Source organism: Vitis riparia, chromosome 13 (assembly GCF_004353265.1).
Source record: "Vitis riparia cultivar Riparia Gloire de Montpellier isolate 1030 chromosome 13, EGFV_Vit.rip_1.0, whole genome shotgun sequence".
NCBI classification, from domain to species: Eukaryota; Viridiplantae; Streptophyta; class Magnoliopsida; order Vitales; family Vitaceae; genus Vitis; species Vitis riparia.
Window position 1 is genome coordinate 23586900 of NC_048443.1, and position 19972 is coordinate 23606871.

Below are 19972 nucleotides of genomic sequence, written 5' to 3' on the forward strand. Positions count from 1 at the left end.
CATTAAAAACGTAATCAATGATTGGGTGTTTTGAAACCGATCGAAATTGGGTGTTTTTTTTTTTTTCAAAAAAGAATTATTTTGATAAAAAAAACTCACATAATATATTTACATATAAGTCTTCTTCCCATTTTCCACTTCCCTCTAACTCTCGTTCTCCTCTTTTGTTTTCCATGTCCCAGGAAGCCTAAGTCAAACCTTGCACTGTGAGTCACTGCTCAGACGTGTCCGCTTTGGATTTGCTATGTGGGTGTGATCGGAAAATGTTGCGAATAAAAGTCTGCCACGTTTCAAGCAGTAGTGTTCTTCAACGTCACAGTGCTGTACTTTAAGCCTCCGTCACAGATCCACATACACTCTGACTCTGTAGTCCTTCTGTATCGTCCGAAACTCCACTGCTCTACGGAATGGCGGGAAGAGTGGTTATGATTTTATCAATCTTAATTCTTCTTCCCTTCGTTGCCTTTTCCCTCTCCAAAGCCGACGAGCCAGAAGATCTCACTCTGCTCCAATCCCAAGACCAAAACGACGCCGTATTGCCTCCTCCAGATCCAAACCGCTTCAACGGCGGCGGCGATGACGATGACCTATCCGATTCAGACGGTGCCGGCGGCGACGACGACTCGGATCGCGAGGTGGTGGATGAGAAGGATGTCGTGGTGTTGAAGGAGGCGAATTTCAGCGAGTTCCTGGAGAGGAATCCCTACGTGATGGTTGAATTCTATGCGCCGTGGTGCGGCCATTGCAAGGCTCTGGCGCCGGAGTATGCGGAGGCGGCGACTGAGTTGAAGGGAGAGGCGGTGCTCGCCAAGGTTGATGGTACGGAGGAGAGTGGGCTCATGGACAAGTATGAGGTGCAGGGGTTTCCGACTTTGTATTTCTATGCTGATGGAGTTCATAAGGCCTATTCTGGACTGAGGACTAAGTGAGTTCCTTCAATTCCTTTGCTTTTGTTGGATTTTAATTTTGACTTGTGGTTGTGCTCTCCTTGGGTGCTGAGAAAATGTAGGTAAAGAAATGAAATTAACAAAATGTGTCTTGCATTTTAATTATGCCTGAGTTTTTCAATTTTGGGGAAAAACAATGCTGCCGAATATAAGATTCAATTTTTTTTTTGTCTTTTTGCTTTTCTGTGGTTTTCTTGTCAATCAACCTGAGGGTTGGAGATTTGACTTGAGTTGGAAAATGTGATATGCTTAAATTGTTAAATCTTGGCTAAGTCGGAGAAGAAGCAAATAGATGCAAAACCACACTTATTTTTCAATTTTTCCATATGACTGATTGCTGTTCCGTTCGAATAAGTTCATTTATTTATGCTCCGTTTGGATCCTGAAGAGTACTTTAAAATGGGAAAAAGAAGGAAAAAAAATGTAGGAAAGAATCCAAATTTTCCTATTTGTTTTATCTTGAAAACCACAAAGGAATCAAATATATATATATATATTTTTGAAATTTCTTATATTTTCACATTTTTCATTAAATAAATTTGGAGAGGTATGTAAAAAAATTCATTTAATTTGGACCTATTTTTATTTTGCTTCAACTTTTCTTGTCTTCCATTTTCCCCCTCCATTTTCTTTTCATTGTATTTTCCTTCATACTTTCTAAAATGGAGCCTTAGTGAATTTTGTAGTAAGAAAATAGCTCAATTTGATGAGTTTTCCATTTGATTTTTATTATGTGCTATTAAAATGTTATGGTAATTGAGAACTTTTATAACATTAGAAGACAACCCAGATGTTTAGAACTTATAAAATGGAGTAGAGTTCTTAGGATACAAGGTAATTTTAAATATTAATTACGAAATAACACCACTAAATAAGGGATCTCCTTTTTCATCTTGTTTAACATCTTATATGATTTTTTTTTTTAAGATTCTCCCAAGTAATAGAATGTTCTATTTAATGAATTCAATTTATTGACATGTCACACTATATAGAAAAAAAAACCACATTCTACTTAATAATTTACATGGAAATCCTCTTTGCCAAGTCAAGAACCTCAAGCCTCATTCGGTTTCTCAACAATCCATTACTCAAAGAATGGATATCCAAATGATTGTATTTTTAAATCTGAGCCACTAGGTGAATCTCTTGCCTACCCATCTTGTGTAATTTCTTGCAATCAATCCTTAATTTCTTCAACACTTGAAATTGCTTCAAGATCCCCAACGTCATGCCAAACATTTGGACTCTTTCTACATTTGAAGAAGAGCAAGATTACATTGGTTAATGATACATGGAGGATCCAAAATTGTGGTAAAATTGTCTCAAGTGCACACAAGATATAGATTGTGGAAATCTAACCCTAGATTTTTCTCAAAGATGCTTTTAAAGAGCTCTCAATAAAGTTAGTTGTAAATTAAGTGATGAAACCCTATTTATAGTTGGTTAGAGCTTCATAGCAACCTTCATAACTATCTTTTGGCACACAAAGAATTGACATAGATTAGCACTAGAATCATAAATTGATCTTGCCTCACTTGTGCATTTGGGCAAGTCCTTAGCACACATGCGTTCAAGATTTTCTTGCACATGTGGAAAGTAAGATGCTAAAGAACTTGTCTTTAAACTTTCTTGCCCATGTGAGCCAGTCCCTTGATCATGTGCTCAAGTGAGATGTAGGAAGCTGCCTCTTTGGCTACTCTTGTACATGTGCACAAGTGCCTTACACATGCATGCATCTTCCTTGTTCAAGGTTAAGTTTGCATCACTATTCTACAATCCATTATTTTGTGCCTTGAGGCAATTGTTCTAAAAGGCTTGCCTCAAGGCTAGGCTATGCAAATTAGCCTATAGGCTATAGCCTTAATAGAGGGTAATCAAGGTTTAAGCCTTACTCGATTGAGGGTTATAGCCTTGAGGTTATGGCATTGAGGCTATTGAGGCTTAAGCCTTAAATATTCAAAACGTTTGAATGGGTTTAAGGCCTTTATGGGCTTTTTTTATACATTTGTTAAGAGGGTTTTGGTATAGATTTATAAGTTTTGTTTTGCATCCAAGATTAGGATTAATTTTTTTTTTAAAAAAGGGCTTTGTTGACTACTAATTAATCCTTTAAATGGAAATGAAAGGAAGAGATTGGGAAGAAGAAATAAAAGAATTGTTGCTCTCTATAGTGATCAAGTTTATATATAGTCATTATCTTATTATTGATGGATAAAGGAAAAAAAGATCACAGTGATTAATGGATAAAGAAAAAGGGGTTGCTAATAACATTGATGGAGAGGATAATAGAGTAATGAGATATAATTATGATTCATTGGAGAATCTTACTAGTGATAATGATGGTGGTTTTGAAGATTATTTGATAAATGCATGAGAGAGAGTTGGACTTTAGAAGAGACAAGAAAAACTAAATTAGAAGTTATTGAAAATGACATTCAACTAATTTGATTATTATTTACTATATGATTTACTTATTATTTAATTTTCATGTGATTTGTTAGTATTTTTCTGATTTTAAGATATTTTTTCTTTTTACTATTATTATTATTATTATGATGTTTTAAATTGAGGCTTACGCCTTGTTCCTTGAGGTTATGCTTCCTCTCATTAAGGCAAAACACCTCGAGACCGCTTTTAGCCTTTTAAAATATTGGAGAGCGTATAGACATTGTCTTTTATTGATAGACACCAACCTTGGACTTGAACTTGAACTTTGTTGGCATTGATTGATCCTACGATTCAAGTTGTTATAAAAACCAAAGCTAAAATTAAGATGGAATTGCTAATATGAATGTAATACATAAGTTGAATGTTACAAAAGCTAGATTGATACCTGAACTTCTGAATGATGTTTAGCATGTCATATTGGGTCAATGGGAATCATGTAAGGTCATCCATCTTGCAAAAATGAAGCAAATGCTCGCCAAAGCCAATTGCAAGATTGAGCAAGCACAAAGACATGCTCTTGAGCTTATAAAAATGATCAAACCAAAAACTAAGGATACACTCAACACTAGTTTTGAAAGCAATCTTTTTTATGATAAGACGAAAAATCTAATACCTATCAAAAAAAAAAAAAACACAAAGACAAAAGAAATCTAAAACGTATCAATTGCACATTCAATGACGTACCAAGTCTTACTAGGAATTTGCTCCCTTCAAATCAACAAATTCAACTTATGGACTTATTTAATTCACTAGACAACTTGGAGTCAGTTGTCCTTAATAGTCATAGTCATCGAATATATAACCTTTATTTTATTTACCAAAGCACTACCCAACAAAGTTCTTAAGCTTTCTAGATAGCCATGTAGTAAGTTCAAGAGCAACAACCATGAAGCCAATTGGCTTTAGACATTAGATGCTAAGACATTTGTTAGGAACACAGACTCAAACAAAAAAGGGTGCAACAGCTAAGTTACATATGCATACATGCTATATCCATTGTTTGATGCGTCTCATTGCTATTTAGTTAGCCAAGAAACCTAATTATTGGGTAAGTAGAAAAGTTATTGTTCATCATTTGTGCTCTTGACTATTCTCTTACCATCTCTGACACAAATCCTAGTGCGCCTACTTAGGCATAGGACTTGGTTATTAAATGGGGGAAATATTTTTTGCTATGTCACATGGATTTGGGTACAGGGCCAATGCTAGTATGTATCTAGCTTTTTGATCCTTCATATATCAAATTCTGGATACAGGCTTCGATTGAAAAATGATCTTGAATGATATTTGGATATGACATAATAAAGGGAAATTTTCAATTAGAAACAAAAAATTAACATTTCCTTGGAAAAAACAAGGTTCTCTTTCTTTTCTCTTTCATCCTTATCTTTAGAAAAGAAAAAATAGTGAAAATAGAGAATATCCAAAGTAATATAAGAGTATTTGAAAATGATCCCCATATCGATACCCACACCCTTGTCATATCATATTGGCATAGGTATTTTGGGTGAAATTAAAGTGTGTATCACAAATTCTTTTGGACAAATGTCTTTATTATTTAGTTTTATTAAACATGAGCAAACAACCAAGGGATAGGGAGATAAGGAGGTAGAAAGCTAGAAAATTCATCGTTAATTGTTCTAGAATTAATTAAGTAAAACCTTGATATATCAATGAATATTCTCATGTTGATTATTGATTAATCTTTTTTTTTTTTTTGATAGGTAAAGAAAATTCATTAAGAGCCAAAAGGCTAGAGAAAGGGTATACACGTAGTATACCAAGTACAAATCAGCAAAAAACAAAAGGACGAGCAAGCCTGACCCTTACTTGGTGGCTAGCCAGTCAACGAAATCTATCAAAGACAATGTATGATCCTCTATGTATACCCTAACCCAATTCACAAAAGTGTACAAAAAAATGGATTTAATATCTTGATCGTTCCTCTCAATATCGTCGAAAGCCCTTCTATTCCTTTCTTTCCAAATGGTCCACATTAGGCAGAGGGGGGCAGCTCTCCAAGCTTTCTCTCTTTTCTTGCCCACAAAAGAACCATGCCAACCCAGGAGGTTTCTTTTCACAGAGGAGTGCATCACCCATTGCACCCCAAAAAGGGAGAAAATCAAAAGCCATAACATTCTAGCTTTTTCACAGAATAGAAGAAGGTGATCTGTGGTTTCCTCCTCTTGTTTACACAGAAAACATCTGTTGGGAATGCTCCAACCTAATCTCTTCAGGCGGTCAGTGGTGAGGAGCCTGTTCCAAGCCGCCTCCCACCCAAAGAAGCTAGCCCTAATTGGAACCCAAGGCGTCCAAATAGTTCTAGCCGGGAAGGGGGGCTTGGTGTCCCTTGAAAGTGAACTGTAAAAGACTTGACAGAAAACGTCCCATTCTTGTTCTCTTTCCACCGGAGTAAGTCCTCTACACCTCTTCTAATGGTCAAAGGATGAAGCTTACATAATAAGCTTTCTACTTCTCCCACCTCCCAATCATTAAGGTGCCTGTTAAAACGAAGTCCCCAGCTTCCCCAACTTCATCTTCCTCCCAAGCCTCAGCTACCCAGCCTTCTTTGTTGACGGAAAGATTAAACAAGATGGGGAAAGCTTCTTCCAAAGCTTGATTTCCGCACCACAAGTCCTTCCAAATTTCACTCTAGTGCCATCCCCTATGGTGAAGCGGGAATGAGAGCGAAAGTTCTCCCAACCATTTCTGATAGCCTTCCAAACTCCCACCCATAGCGGTCTCTCACTCCTTTGGAGCACCAACCCCCCTCTTGGAGGTCATACTTACTAGAGATAATTTGCTTCCAAAGGGACTCATTCTCATTAGCTAATCTCCACAACCACTTCCCAAGGAGGGCCTTATTAAAAGTAGATAGACTGCGAATGCCCAGGCCTCCTTTCTTTTTAGTAGCACAAATAGCCTTCCAACTCACCAAGTGGGGTTTATTCTCTAAGGCACCACCGCCCCATAAGAAATCCCTTTGGATCTTTTCAAGCCTTGCGCACACTTTCTTGGGGATCACAAAGAGGGAAAGGAAATAGGTTGGGAGACTAGAGAGGGTGCTTTTTAGCAATGTGAGGCGGCCACCTTTGGAGAGGTATTGCCTTTTCCAGAGAGACAACCTTTTCCTGAATCTTTCTTCCACTGCATCCCACACCCTAGTAGATTTGTAAGGGGCTCCAAGGGGAAGACCCAAGTAGGAGGTAGGTAAACTCCCTATCTTACATCCCAAGACCGACGCAAGAGTCTCCATAGGGATGCCTTCCCCACTGGGATGGCCTCCGTTTTGCTCAGATTGACTTTTAATCCTGAAATCGCCTCAAACCACATGAATGTCCAACTAAGATAATGCAACTGATCTGCTTCGGCGTCACAAAAGATTAAGGTGTCATCGGCAAACAGGAGATGGGACACAAGCAGCCCCTCTCTTCCTCTTCCTCCCACTCTGAAACCCGAGATAAAGCCCCCATTTCTTGCACAAGACAGCAATTGGCTAAGGGCTTCCATGGCAAAAAGGAAAAGATAGGGGGATAGGGGGTCTCCTTGTCTCAATCCCCTAGAGCTACGAAAGAAACCCGTGGGACTTCCATTGATGAGGATTGAGAAGGTAGCCGTAGAGTAGCACCAATTCATCCACTTTTTCCATCTATGCCCAAATCCCATCTTAGTCATCACATCCATGAGAAAGTCCCACTTGACATGGTCAAAAGCCTTCTCAATGTCCATCTTGAGAAGGAGGCCCGGATTGTTGCCTTTCAATCTAGAATCAAGGGCTTCATTAGCGATGAGAACAGCGTCCAAAATCTGTCTCCCATGAACGAAAGCATGCTGTGTATCTGAAATCACCTCCCCCATCACTGATTTTAGTCTATTGGCAAGGACTTTGGCAAGCAATTTGTAGACACTCCCTACTAAGCTGATTGGTCTGAAATCTCTTAGGTCTTCGGCCCCCTCTTTCTTAGGGATGAGCAAGAGGAACGTGGAATTTAAGCTTCTTTGGAAAGTCCCATGGAGGTAGAACTCTCTAAAGAGGCCCAAAATCTCTGGTTTAATAACGTCCCAACAAAACAACCAGAAAGCCATTGTGAACCCATCCGGTCCTGGGGCTTTGTCACCACAGAAACTGCTTAGGGCTGCAAAAATTTCTTCCTCTGAAAACATAACTTCTAGGCTGCTGGCCGAACCTTCTCCCAGCTCCTTGAAGTTAAGGCCATTGATACTAGGCCTCCAATCCCCTGAATCTGAGAGTAAGGCCTGGTAGGCCCTACATACACCTTCTTTTATATCATCCAAGGAAGAGAGATTCACACCATTCACTTTGATCTTAGACATGAAGTTTCTTCTTGCCTTAGCATTAGCCATTTTGTGGAAATATTTGGTGTTTTTATCGCCTTCTTTTAACCAGATTTCTCTTGACTTTTGTCTCCAAGATGTTTCTTCCAACAGAGCCCATTTCTTATAGTCCTCAAGAGCCTTGTTTTTGGCCTCCACTTCTCCAGGAGACAGAGGGTTCTCATTCTCCTTGGCCTCCCACTGCTGCAGGCGAGAGAAGGCCTCTGCTCTATTAGAAGAAACGTTGCCTACCACCTCTTTGTTCCAGATTTTAAGGTCCTTCTTAAGAGCTTTGATCTTCACAGCGATGCAATGGCTACTATAGCCTTCGACTGAATAGCCATTCCACCAGCTTCTTACTAGGTCTTTGAAACCATCTAATTTCAGCCACATATTTTCGAAACGGAAAGGACTTTTGCCTGACGAGAATCCACCAGCTTCTAGAACTATGGGGCTGTGATCCGAGACCAAGCGAGGGAGAGCAGATTGAGTGATGGCAGAGAAGTGGTCCTCCCAAGGTTCTGAGATTAGGAAGCGATCCAATCTAGAGGCAGCTTGGGAGTTCAAACCCCCTATCCAAGTGAAAGGACCTCCAGCCAGATGGAAATCCCTCAGCCCCAGCTCCTCAATCACTTCAGTAAATCTCCTCATTTCCGCTGTGAATCTAGGGGCATTTCTTCTTTCCTCTGGAAATCTTACAGCATTAAAGTCCCCCCTATGCACCAGGGGTCTTCCCAGAGGCCACGGATGGCTCCAAGCTCCTCCCAAAAATCTTCCTTTTCACTGCCTATCACTGGCCCATAAACTCCAGAGAAAATCCAAGAGAATCCATCAGCGCAGTTTCTAAAGCGAACAGAGATGGAGTACCCCCCTCTTTCAATCTCTAACTTCTCCAAGACTCTGTTATCCCAGAAGAGAAGGAGACCTCCTGCCGCACCCTAGCGTCCACTGAAGCCCAATTGAGAAATCTTCCTACTCCCACACTTTTAACCAATTGCGGAGAAACTTCTTTCACCTTCGTCTCCAAGAGGCAAACCAAATCTGGTTTTTGATTCCTCACCACTCCCTTAATCAGATTTCTTTTTGCACCATCATTAATCCCTCGGACGTTCCAACAGAGAATTTTAATTCTCATTAATCAACTGGAATCAAATCCCAGGAGCTATGACCGGATCTTTTGGTTATCCCGGATGTCTCCCCATAACTAACAGAGCATTCCAATCTTTTTAACTCTCTTTCAAAGCGGGTGGTGCAAGATTTTTTCTTCTTCCTTCTCTTGCAGAGGGAATTATTTCCAGTCCTCAGCTTCAGTTTCTTAAGCAAGGCCAGAATTTCTACTTCATGCCCTTCAACAGGCATTCCCAATACACTGCTAAAATGAAAAAGCTTGGAGATCTCCTCATCTGACCATCCTTCTTCACTTGGATGAGCAACCGACGTGTCTCTCTGCTTTGCCACGTCAGTTTCCGGATCAGAGCTCGGTGCTTCCGTCAGAACCACTGTCGACCCGTCTCTGAGCATCATGGACAGAGGGCTCGGCGTCGCTTCCTCTTCCCTTGTCGTCAATTTCCGCTGACTAGAGCATCGACCCTTACCCCTCTCAAGCCCCGAATCCTAGAATGGAGTAGAAGAAGAGGATGGCTCCCCTCTCGAGGAGATCAGGGGTAGAGACAGGGTACCTTGTGGATCTCGAGGTTGGGCAGGAGAGGAAGGCTCCTTCACAGGCGGCGACTCATTCGAAAGGGGCGACGCTTGCCTTTGGGGTGATTTGCGATCTTCGACGGCGAGGGAGGGCTCCATCGCTGACGTCGACGCATCCAAAAGGGGCGACGCCTGTCTCTGGGGAGATTTGCAAGCTTCGGCGAGGAGGGAAGGCTCAGCCGCTGGCGTCGGCATGTCCAAGCGGGGCCATGCTTCCATCTGGGGAGGAACTGCGAAGGTAGGAGTCGGAGCGGGGGCTTCTCTCCACCGGCTCGACGAACACTTAGGGCTTCCTCGCCCAAAGTCATTAAGATGGGCTGGATCGAGGGGCTTAGGGGAAGACCCCAAAGAGGCTGAGTCTTGGGCCTTCCCTAGCCCAGGCCCAAAGGAGGCGCCACGAGTCAGGCCCGAATGGACCAGGGCGTCCAAACATTGGCCCGTCTCCACATCACGGCCAGGGGGCAGCCGGCCCGTCTCATCTTCGTGGGCTGGGGAAGGGGTAGCAGCTGCATCAGTCTTGTCCGTGGTAGGGGCACCACTTCCCATGACCGGCGAGGGCAGCTTTTCAGACTGCGGGAGGACAGAGGAAGAGGGCCGGGAGTCCACGCTCCCCTTAGCGCGTGAAGGGCTCACCTCGTCTTCCCCAATCTTCCAAACACCAGACCCGTGGGAGGGGATCACAGGGGAGAAGCAGGGCTCATCTTCCCACCATAGTTGCAAAGCAAAACATGAGGTTCCAGCAACCACCTGCAGCGAACTTGGGTGTTGCCATCCTCTGGTTTCGACGAGGACTCTGGCCCACTTGAGGTTCCGACGATCAGCAGTGTTTTCGTCCACGGCCACGAACCTCCCACAAGAGTCTCCAAATTTCTTGAAGAGACTTCTGCCCCAGAGGTGCAGAGGAAGACCTAAGATTCTGACCCATACGAGGCGCACTTCCCCTCTAACTCCCTCAAGGCATCCCACGGATGGTTTCCATTTTTCTAGGCAGAAGCTTCTACCTCTGAAGCATCTCGACCCTGAGTTAAACACTCTCTCTGCTTCGTCCTCAAATTCAAACTCCAGAATCAAGAGATTTGCTCTCATATTTGACATCCAAAGATTCCCTTCCAAGAACCATGAGTTCTTCGCCCACGACCCGAAAGCAACAGGGTCCGGAAGACGATCAGAGTCACCTTCCCAAGAGCCCACAAGGCATCTGCCCAACAATTCCTTGTTCCTGTCCAGAGTTTCTTTCTCCATTTCTAGCCAGATGGCATCGCGAGGCGCGGGGCAATCCCTAGGGGGAGATGTGTCTCTGACTACACTACTGCTGGGTGAAACCTGAGAAGGTAAGAGGTTTTTCAGCAGGGCTCCTTTCCATTGAAGGGGAGAGACTCCCAAACTTCTCAGTTTGCTAGCGAGAATTTTCCAGCCTCCTACAAATCCTCTCCCTTCAGGAAAAGCCAATGAAAATCTTTTGTTCCCCGCGTCTCTTACAATGCAAAACAAGAATCTCCCTGCTCTATTATTTCGGATCTCCAGGCTGTATTCTCTATCTCCTTCCGACCATAGCTTCCTGAAGGGGATTCTTTCCTTTAGCCCACAACATGCCTCAACCCCTTCAAGCAGCAGAGCTAAACTTTTCCCTCCAAATTTGACCCATGAAGAAAACTTAGGGCCTCTTTCACAGATCTTACCGCTCACTTTTCCTTTGTGTTCTTCTATGCTAATCTCAAAAGTCTTCAACTCCACACCAAACCAGCACCTACCAACAGGGGATGCTACCGGCATTGTTCATCTAAGGATCACCAACATCAAGATACTGGACAATACAAGTCAAATGACCTTGAGAGTAGATTTGAGCATAATTCCTTGGGGGGAGAAGAGTGCAAATTGCTGAGAAATTGAGCACCCTTGGCTCACACATTTTCAAAACTACTTTTTTTTTTCATTTTTGATAGGCAAATACATTATCAAACCATATGCAAAATATGAATCAAGTTTTTTGCCTATAGTATTTGAAATTCTATTAATTCATATGAAGAACTCATGTCAACCATGGCTACATCCTTATAATCAGCACACTGAAGTTTCCAATGATTTTTTTTTTTTTTTGGGAAAAAAAATGTGTTTAGATGAATCTAATAGAGCTATATAACATCATAAAAATATATGTTAAGATTCTTAATCTCCATTGAAGGTATATAGTAGGAAAGGTATAATTTATTTTGCTCATCAACTTTGCATTGTTCTCTAAAAAGTCTTAGTGTCTTCTATTTGAATGGATTTGGACCTTCTTTTTTTTTTTTGATAGGTAAAGATAATTCATTAAAAAGAGACGCCAAAAAAGCGACTCAAGGTATACAAAACTTTACAAGGTATACAAACCTAAACACTCACCACCAAAAAGGCTAAAGAAAAATAAAGAGGCCCAAAAAGTCACCTAGCCAAAAAACAACCTTAAGAGGATCCCAACCAATCAATAAAATTAACTATAGTTATAGGGCATTAAGAGTTTTGGCATTTAACTGTGTTTGTGCCCTTATGAGTTAATTGTGATATGTCTCAAGCTCCCCTAGAAGATTTAGAGGAAGAAATTTTATGAAAATTGTCACAACTTGATGCACTAAAGATTGATTACATGACTTTCACATTGTTCTCACTCATTTCATTCTCATTTTTGTCCCAACTTAGTTTTGGTTTTTCTATACATTAGAACTTGTATCCTTATGTAGAACCATAAGTGATGATCAACCAAGCTCAACCGAATTCTAAACTTGTCCGTTATATATATATGTATGTATGTATTAACCTTTGAATGAGTGTGGTTGTGATCCCAAAATATTGAGGTCTTGCTATTGATGCTTCTCTTTTAAGCAATTTACGGATTGAATCAAAACAAATTTTGAGCGAGCTTGCTTTGATGTCAATAGAAAATTTGTCTAAATTTCTCTCAATTGATGGAATGTTCTATTTTATGAATTCAAAGTATTAGTATCTCACAATCCAAATAAAAAACACATCCACAATTACTCAATCATTTTAATGGAAAGCGTCTTCACAAGGTAAAAAACCATGAGACACAATTGACTTCTCAACAATCCATTAATAAAAAAATTGATACAAATGTTTTTCTTACCAAATTTGAGCCACTAGATTAATCTTTGGTTTGCTTAGCCCATGCTACTCTTTTTCAATCAATCCTTGATTTCTTCTAACATTTAAAATTTCTTCAAGACTCCTACCTTCATGCGAAATCTTTGAACTCCCTCTACATTTGAGAATGAATGAGATTGCATTGATAAAAAATCCATGGAGAATTCAAAGTTGTGGTAAAATTGTCTCTAGTGTACACAAGAATTGCTCAAATAACCCTCCTTTGAACTTATATGGGAGAGCAGGAAGCTTCTGGAACCTCTTAGAACAATCCACATTTGTCTACTAGTGGAGGAGTGTGGAAGATTTTAGAGAAGTCTAGAGATGTCCACACATCTCTACACAAGGATGGAAGACAAGGGAAGTGTGTGAGGCATTCTAGAGAGTTCTAGATTACACTTGTACATATGTTGTACATAACCTTTGTATAGAGAATTCTAGAGAATTTTAAGGTACAGTGGAACCTTTGTGGGTTCCAGAGAGGTCCTTGGGTGCCTATAAATAGGAGGTGACCTCATTTGGCCAAGACACCAAGTAGGTTGAGAGCTTCCTAGCATTGTAAAGCATTCTTGTGCAATACAAAACTTTCTTTCTTAAGTGTTGCCTTCATTGTGCATTGTAGCTACAAAGTCATGTAGCGTTGGTTAGCATAGCAAGCTAAGATTGGGGAAAGACTGATTTAGCAACATCAAGTGGCTTGAGTTGTCTAAGTGCCGCACGTGAGCTTAGGAAAGGCCTAAATTCGTGACAAGTAACCCTAAATTTTTCCCAAAGATGCTCTCATTGAGTTCTCAACAAAGTTGGTTATGGATAAAGTGATCAAGCCCTATTCATCGGTGGTTAGATCTTTGTGACAACCTTTATAACTAACTTTTGATACCCAAAGATTTGAAATGGATTAACACCAGACTTACAAAATGATCTTGCCTCTCTTGCAGACATGCATAAAAGGGATGCTACTTCATGTATTTGCTTGCACAGTGTACAAGTCCCTTTATGCATGTGCACAAATGAGATGCTAAAAGATTGCATCTTTGGACTTTCCTGTGCATTTGTGCAATTGAGATGCAGAAAATGACCTCTTTAGCCACTTTAATACATGTTTGCAAGTCTCTTACACAATTGCCCAAGTACCTTGTGTATTTCTTGCACAAGCTTAAGTCTTGCCTTGAGATAATTATGTACCTTTTAACATATAGCACTTGACATTGTCTTCTGATGGAGGACACCGACCTTGAACCTTGACATTGTTGCCACTGATTGATCATATGGCTCAAGTCAGAACAAAAAACATAAACTAAATTTAAGACGAAATTTTCAATACAAAATATAATACAATATAAATTGAATGATAAGAAACTAGATTGTATAGCAGTTGAGTTTTTTATTTTATTTTATTTTTTAATGTCATGAAAGTTTGGATGAAAATTAAAGTGGGGAAGATTTAATATTTACCTGCAGTAGTTGTTGTAATTTGGGGCATTCTTTCATGTAATAGTTTCAAAAATAGATCATCATTGCAGATGCAGTGTGGAAAAAGAATGGCTTGTTTTGTGTCCCTTATCAGTCTTAATACTTCTTAATTTAATATACAGAGATGCTATTGTGGCTTGGGTTAAGAAGAAGATGGAGTCTGGCATCCACAACATAACAACAATAGTGGAGGCAGAAAGCATATTGACTACAGAATCAAAAATTGTTTTGGGGTTCCTGGACAGTTTAGAGGTATTTCTCTATTTATCTAAAGGCACTCTACTGATTGTGGTTTGATTCCAAACAACCTTGACAGTGATTTAGCAAGGAAAACAAAAACAAGTGTCCATATTGAAAATATAGCTGGAGCTTTTTATTCTCTTTTCCTGGAAGTTCTTTGCTGCAAAGGTTCTTCCTCCTTCAATTCCACAGTAGTTTTGGTGGATAATTAAAAATCACAATGATGATTGATATAACATTTCCTATAATACTCTAGGTTATCCATTTTTCTTTTATGGAGATTATCAAATTCCAATTAGATGATCAAACCTTGGAAACCCGGAAATTATGAAACAGATGTATTATTTTACTGACATAAACTGTCTGCAATTTTATTTAACTGCATTAGATGCTTAATCTTATCATGTCTCCAAGAGTTTTGTAGCCTCTGCTGGTTGGGTGGTTGTAATGCCATAATTTGGAGAGATTGAGCACTGCTAACAATTTGCCCTTAGAAACTGAAAGATCAATTCCTGAGTTTGAGATTTTTTTCCCCCTTAATTCCTTTAATTGGATTTTGATAACTAAAAAAACTTGCATATATTTGAACTTCACTACTATATTAGTGGAATTATTTCATGAAAGCTATGGAAGGTCAACATGTTAAACCTCTGTGATGTAAACACTGCTCAACTATATTTCCTACAATATTTACAGGGTCCAGAGAGTCAGGAGTTGGCTGCTGCTTCAAGATTGGAAGATGATGTCAACTTCTATCAAACTGCTAGTCCAGAGGTGGCAAAGCTTTTCCACATTGATCAACAAGTCAAACGTCCTGCACTGGTATTGCTAAAGAAGGAGGCTGAAAAATTGAGCCACTTTGGTTAGTCTGCTCAACACCTTAATGCTCTGGTGGTTTCAAATGTATATTACAGAGGGACCTTTACTTATACTTCCAATTTTCATGTCAACAGATGGTCAGTTTATCAAATCGGCTATAGCTGAGTTTGTATTTGCAAACAAGCATCCTTTGGTAATCATTTTTACTAAGGAAAGTTCTCGGCAGATTTTCGAAAATCCAATTAAAAAACAGGTAAGTCCTGCTGGTTCCATACTCTTACATTTAGGTATTTTAATATTTCACCATTTTGACATGTATCTGTTTCTTTCTCAGTTGTTGCTTTTTGCCACTTCAAAGGATTCAGAGAATGTTCTACCTCAATTTCAAGAAGCAGCAAAAGCTTTCAAGGGAAAGGTAAATTTATTATTTGTGGAGTGCATTATGAACATCTGTTAATAGCATAAATTTTTGTTCCTTTACTGAACTCAGAGCCATCTATGTGAATAACCATTGCCTTGTTTAATTTAATGTAGATAAGTCATTTAGAATTTTCCTTTCTTTGGTTTTAATTAATAAATTTCTTCCCTCCAAATGAAAAACTGTCTGAATCATCCAGATTTTAGTTCGTGATCAATATCAAACCAAGAAACTGACCTAGAATTCATTTGATCATATTCTCCTTGAATATTGTTGTCAAATTAAAAACAGTCCATGCAATGTGTGCTTTTAGTCATTGTTTGGATGTGATCGTTTCTTCACTACAAATACAAGCATGGGTCTGGATGTTGGGTTCCAATATAGACACTATGTTGCTGACACAAAAAACCCCTGAGATCTAGGTCTTGGGGCATGGTTATATGTGTGCTTGTTTTTTGAATGTACTGCATGGGATATAAATATTTGTCTTTAAGTTCATATGCAGTCAAGAGGAAAAGAACTGCAAGGAGTTGGGAAAAAGTTCTTGACACTACACACACACACACACACACACACACACACACACATATATATATGAACTCCTCTTTAACATGTAAACAAGTTTTAAAGTCGTAGGTCCAAAGTCAACAATATCTACATGGTTGGAAATAGGTTATTATAAATGGTATCAGAGTTTATCCTCGACCTTGATGTGGGCCTCTATTTGTTTGGCTTATAAGGGGTGTCTGTTTTTGTTTGACTCTGCAATCCTATGAGACATGATGAAGATGTCTTGCCTGCATATGAGAGGGGGGTGGATAGAGGAAAAAGTTTCTAACATTATAAATGTATGAACTCATCTTAGTCATGTAGACACATTTTAAAGCCATGAGAATCCGTTGGGCTCTGCAAAATTAATAAAACAATGTAGCAACAACAACTAATTATAGAACTTGTGGAAAAAGAAAGAAATATCTTAGTTTCTTTGACATGTCTCTTTTATATTATGTGATCATTGTCTATGTTCAATCCTTGTTTCTAGCAGACATTTTAACAGCTAACTTATTTATTAATATGATCTTCTGGGTTCCTTGCAGCTTATTTTTGTGTATGTGGAAATGGACAACAAGGATGGTAAATCAGTTGCAGATTACTTTGGTGTAACTGGAGATGCTCCAAGAGTGAGTTTTTCCCCATACTCAGTTCCTGCTTTTGTTTCTATTTATCCTTTCATGTATTTGATCCATCCACGACTTGAACCAACTTTTGGTTGTCATCCATTTGCTTGTAGGTTCTTGCATACACAGGAAATGACGATGCCAAGAAGTATGTATTGGATGGTGAATTAACCTTGACCAGTATTAAGGTATGATGTTTTATTTTATATTTATTTTATTCCGAGTTTTATTCTGGGCAAATAACGCAAATATCCATAATTTTTTTCATTTTCCAATAAGCATGATGGTTCATGATCTACTGTTGTAACTATCATATCTCTCTATCATCTCATAGTCATTTGGCGAAGATTTCTTGGAAGACAAGCTTAAGCGTTTTTACAAGTCAGACCCAATCCCAGAGATAGTAAGTTGTTAAGACTTCCTTTATGACACTGGTGATTGATGAGCACTCTCATCCCTCTGATCCAACTTTCTTTCCATGTATAATTGTTGCAGAATGATGGGGATGTAAAAATTGTTGTCAGTGATAATTTCGATGAACTTGTTTTGGATGAATCAAAGGATGTTCTTCTTGAGGTAGTAATGTAGCTAATGTTAATAGATGAATCATCAAATATACATTAAGTTTTTAATTGTTCTCTGTGGATTTATTCTGATGTATTTTTGTGATTTCTATTTCTTGTTTGAATTAGATATACGATCCCTCGTGTGGGTATTGCCAAGCATTGGAACCAACATACAACAAGCTTGCCAAGTATTTGAGAGGCATTGATTCACTTGTTATAGCCAAGATGGATGGGACAAAAAATGAGCACCCAAGAGCAAAGGTATCATTTAGAAGCTTTCAGTTATTGTAATTGTTTGTCTCCCCTGACTGTTTATATTGTTAAAACTGCTTCACTAGTATGTGGGATATGAGTCTGTGAGTGCATTCAAGAACCCTTGTTTTGATTGATAACTAGTTTTGGTTTTGGAGTTCAACTGGGCAAGTGGTTGGCAAAGAATAAGCCATACCACTCCCTCCCCTTCAAAAATGCTTTTTGGAGTCCATAAGAAGCACCATGGCCAAGTTAGTCAATTTCAGTTTTCTGAATGTTTTTTTTGTGACAATGTCATGGATTGAGTTATTTTGACAACATATAGATATATCTTCTCCTTAATATATATTTGGACAGGTTAATTTCTGCTCCTTGTTTGCATCGCTGATTCCTTTATGTTTATACATCATTATTTATCTCACAGAATGGTATGGAGAGGATGTAAATGTGAAAGCATTCATAGACCTACTCTTATTATTTTTCTCCTTGAAGCCCATTGAACTGATGTGTGACAGATAACATGCAACCATGGAAATTTTAGTATGCACCATTGATTTGTTTTGGTTTATAAAATTGAGGATACTGAAGGGTGACAGTAAATGCTTATGAGAGAAAAGCGAGAACATTTGGGTGAAAGTTGTTTTTCTTTTGCAGACTGATGGGTTCCCTACAATTCTTTTCTTCCCGGCTGGGAATAAGAGCTTTGATCCGGTTAGTGGAATTAATTTCTCCAATTTGTCACTTTTGTGGATACTGTTTAAATTCCCATCATTCTTGTCTAGTTAACTCAGGTATCAGTATCACCCATGCCCTCTAGCATCACTTGATTTTCTTATCTGAGATTTGATTTTTGGGTTCTGCAGATCACTTTTGATGGTGACCGTACTTTGGTGGCATTCTATAAGTTCCTCAAGAAGTATGCATCCATCCCTTTCAAGCTCAAAAAACCAGCTTCATACCAGAGCTCCAAGGGTGCTGAGGCCAAGGATGGCAATGAGAACAATAACAGTGTCAAGGATGAATTGTGAGATCTGACCAGCATTTTGTTGGATTTGGTTATTAGGTTTTGGATACAGAAAACAACAGAGAGTATAAAAAAGGCTTAGGCAAGGCAGAGTTCAATTATATTAATTGTATTTTGTAACTTAAATTCTCCTTCTTCCCCCCATTCAAGAATCCTGAGAATGCCATAAAAGTTTTTATTCATGTAAGATGTTTATAGTAGTGCGGTTAAGGAGGTAATGAAGATAGGGGTGCAGTGGCTAATACCCATTGTGGATGAGTGTAATGAAGGCATTGGTGGCTCCATTTGTAAGGTTCAAATGGGCCGATGGAGTTATAGAGGGATATATTTTTCAGTTATATATCATGAAATTTAAAAAATAGGCTTATTGTTTTTTGGCAGCTTCCTATTGTTTGCTATTAGTTATTGTCTTCTATATCTGAAATTGGAAGTTAGAACACATGCCAATATGGTGCCAATTGTTAGATTTCAAAATTAAAAATCTTGAAGTCATGCTTGGTATGTCGGAATGAGGAGTGAGAACGAACATCTTACTCCATTTTTCATCATTCTCATATTTGGGTAATTTAAACGATAACTCCAGTGATTTTGTCAAATTCTGTTGACATAATTTTTCATAGATTTTTGTTCATCATGAATGATCTTTCTCGTGGTGGCATGGAAGAAAATTCTCAAGATTGATCACTCTTATAAGGGATGGTCTTTAATTAATAGGTGTTGCCTTTGCTCTTTGGTTTGCTCATCATTTGGGGTGGTGGCTTGGGTATTTTTGCAACCATCAGTTAATGAGGTTTTGCCAAAATAGCAATGAGTTTTTGTTAGATCCAATCGTAAAATAGTTTAAAAATTAGAACTTGTTTGACAGTGATTTTAAAAAGCGCTTTTAACTTTTTTAATAATTAAATTTTTTTTATCATTCAAGTATTATAAAATCTAAAAACATTTTCTAAAATTATTGTCAGAATGACAAAGAGAAAGGGGAAAAAGAAAACACTTTCCTCAAGACCTAGTTCCTTTGCTCTAGGGATGATGAGGAGGATTTGTCCAGTGTATTTTTATTTTGTAGATAGATGGGAAGTAAGCTAGTGTATTTCCTTCCAAGAGTAAGAATGCTGGGTTGAGGATAGGGATAGGATAGGCATAATTTAGTTTAGTTTGGTTCTTTAAGCAATCCAAGAATTGAACCGAAGTTGAATAAATTGAAATATATTAAAACTGATTTAATTATTGAATCAAATTAACTTAATTTATCATTAGTTTACTTCTTTCTCTCCTCTCTTCCTTCAAATCTTAAATTCTATTTATTAAATAAAAAAATTGACAAATTAATAGGATTTTGTGCTTAGGAAATACACCACTGCGATTTCAATAAAGAAGGTAATCAATCATAATTTAAGATATGGTTCTTCATCTATATTAATATATAATTTGCC

The 19972-nt window shown here is 38.8% G+C and overlaps 1 protein-coding gene across 1 annotated transcript; it reads left to right on the forward strand.

Moving 5' to 3' along the window:
• Positions 1-157: 157 nt before the first annotated feature.
• LOC117928694 (protein disulfide isomerase-like 1-4) lies at positions 158-18919 on the forward strand. Its single transcript, XM_034848673.1, has 12 exons — positions 158-925; positions 14165-14294; positions 14979-15144; positions 15236-15354; positions 15436-15516; positions 16617-16700; positions 16811-16885; positions 17032-17100; positions 17193-17273; positions 17390-17524; positions 18170-18226; positions 18379-18919. Exons 1-12 carry the CDS (start codon positions 408-410, stop codon positions 18541-18543), a joined length of 1680 nt encoding a protein of 559 aa, XP_034704564.1. The 5' UTR covers positions 158-407; the 3' UTR covers positions 18544-18919.
• Positions 18920-19972: the final 1053 nt, after the last annotated feature.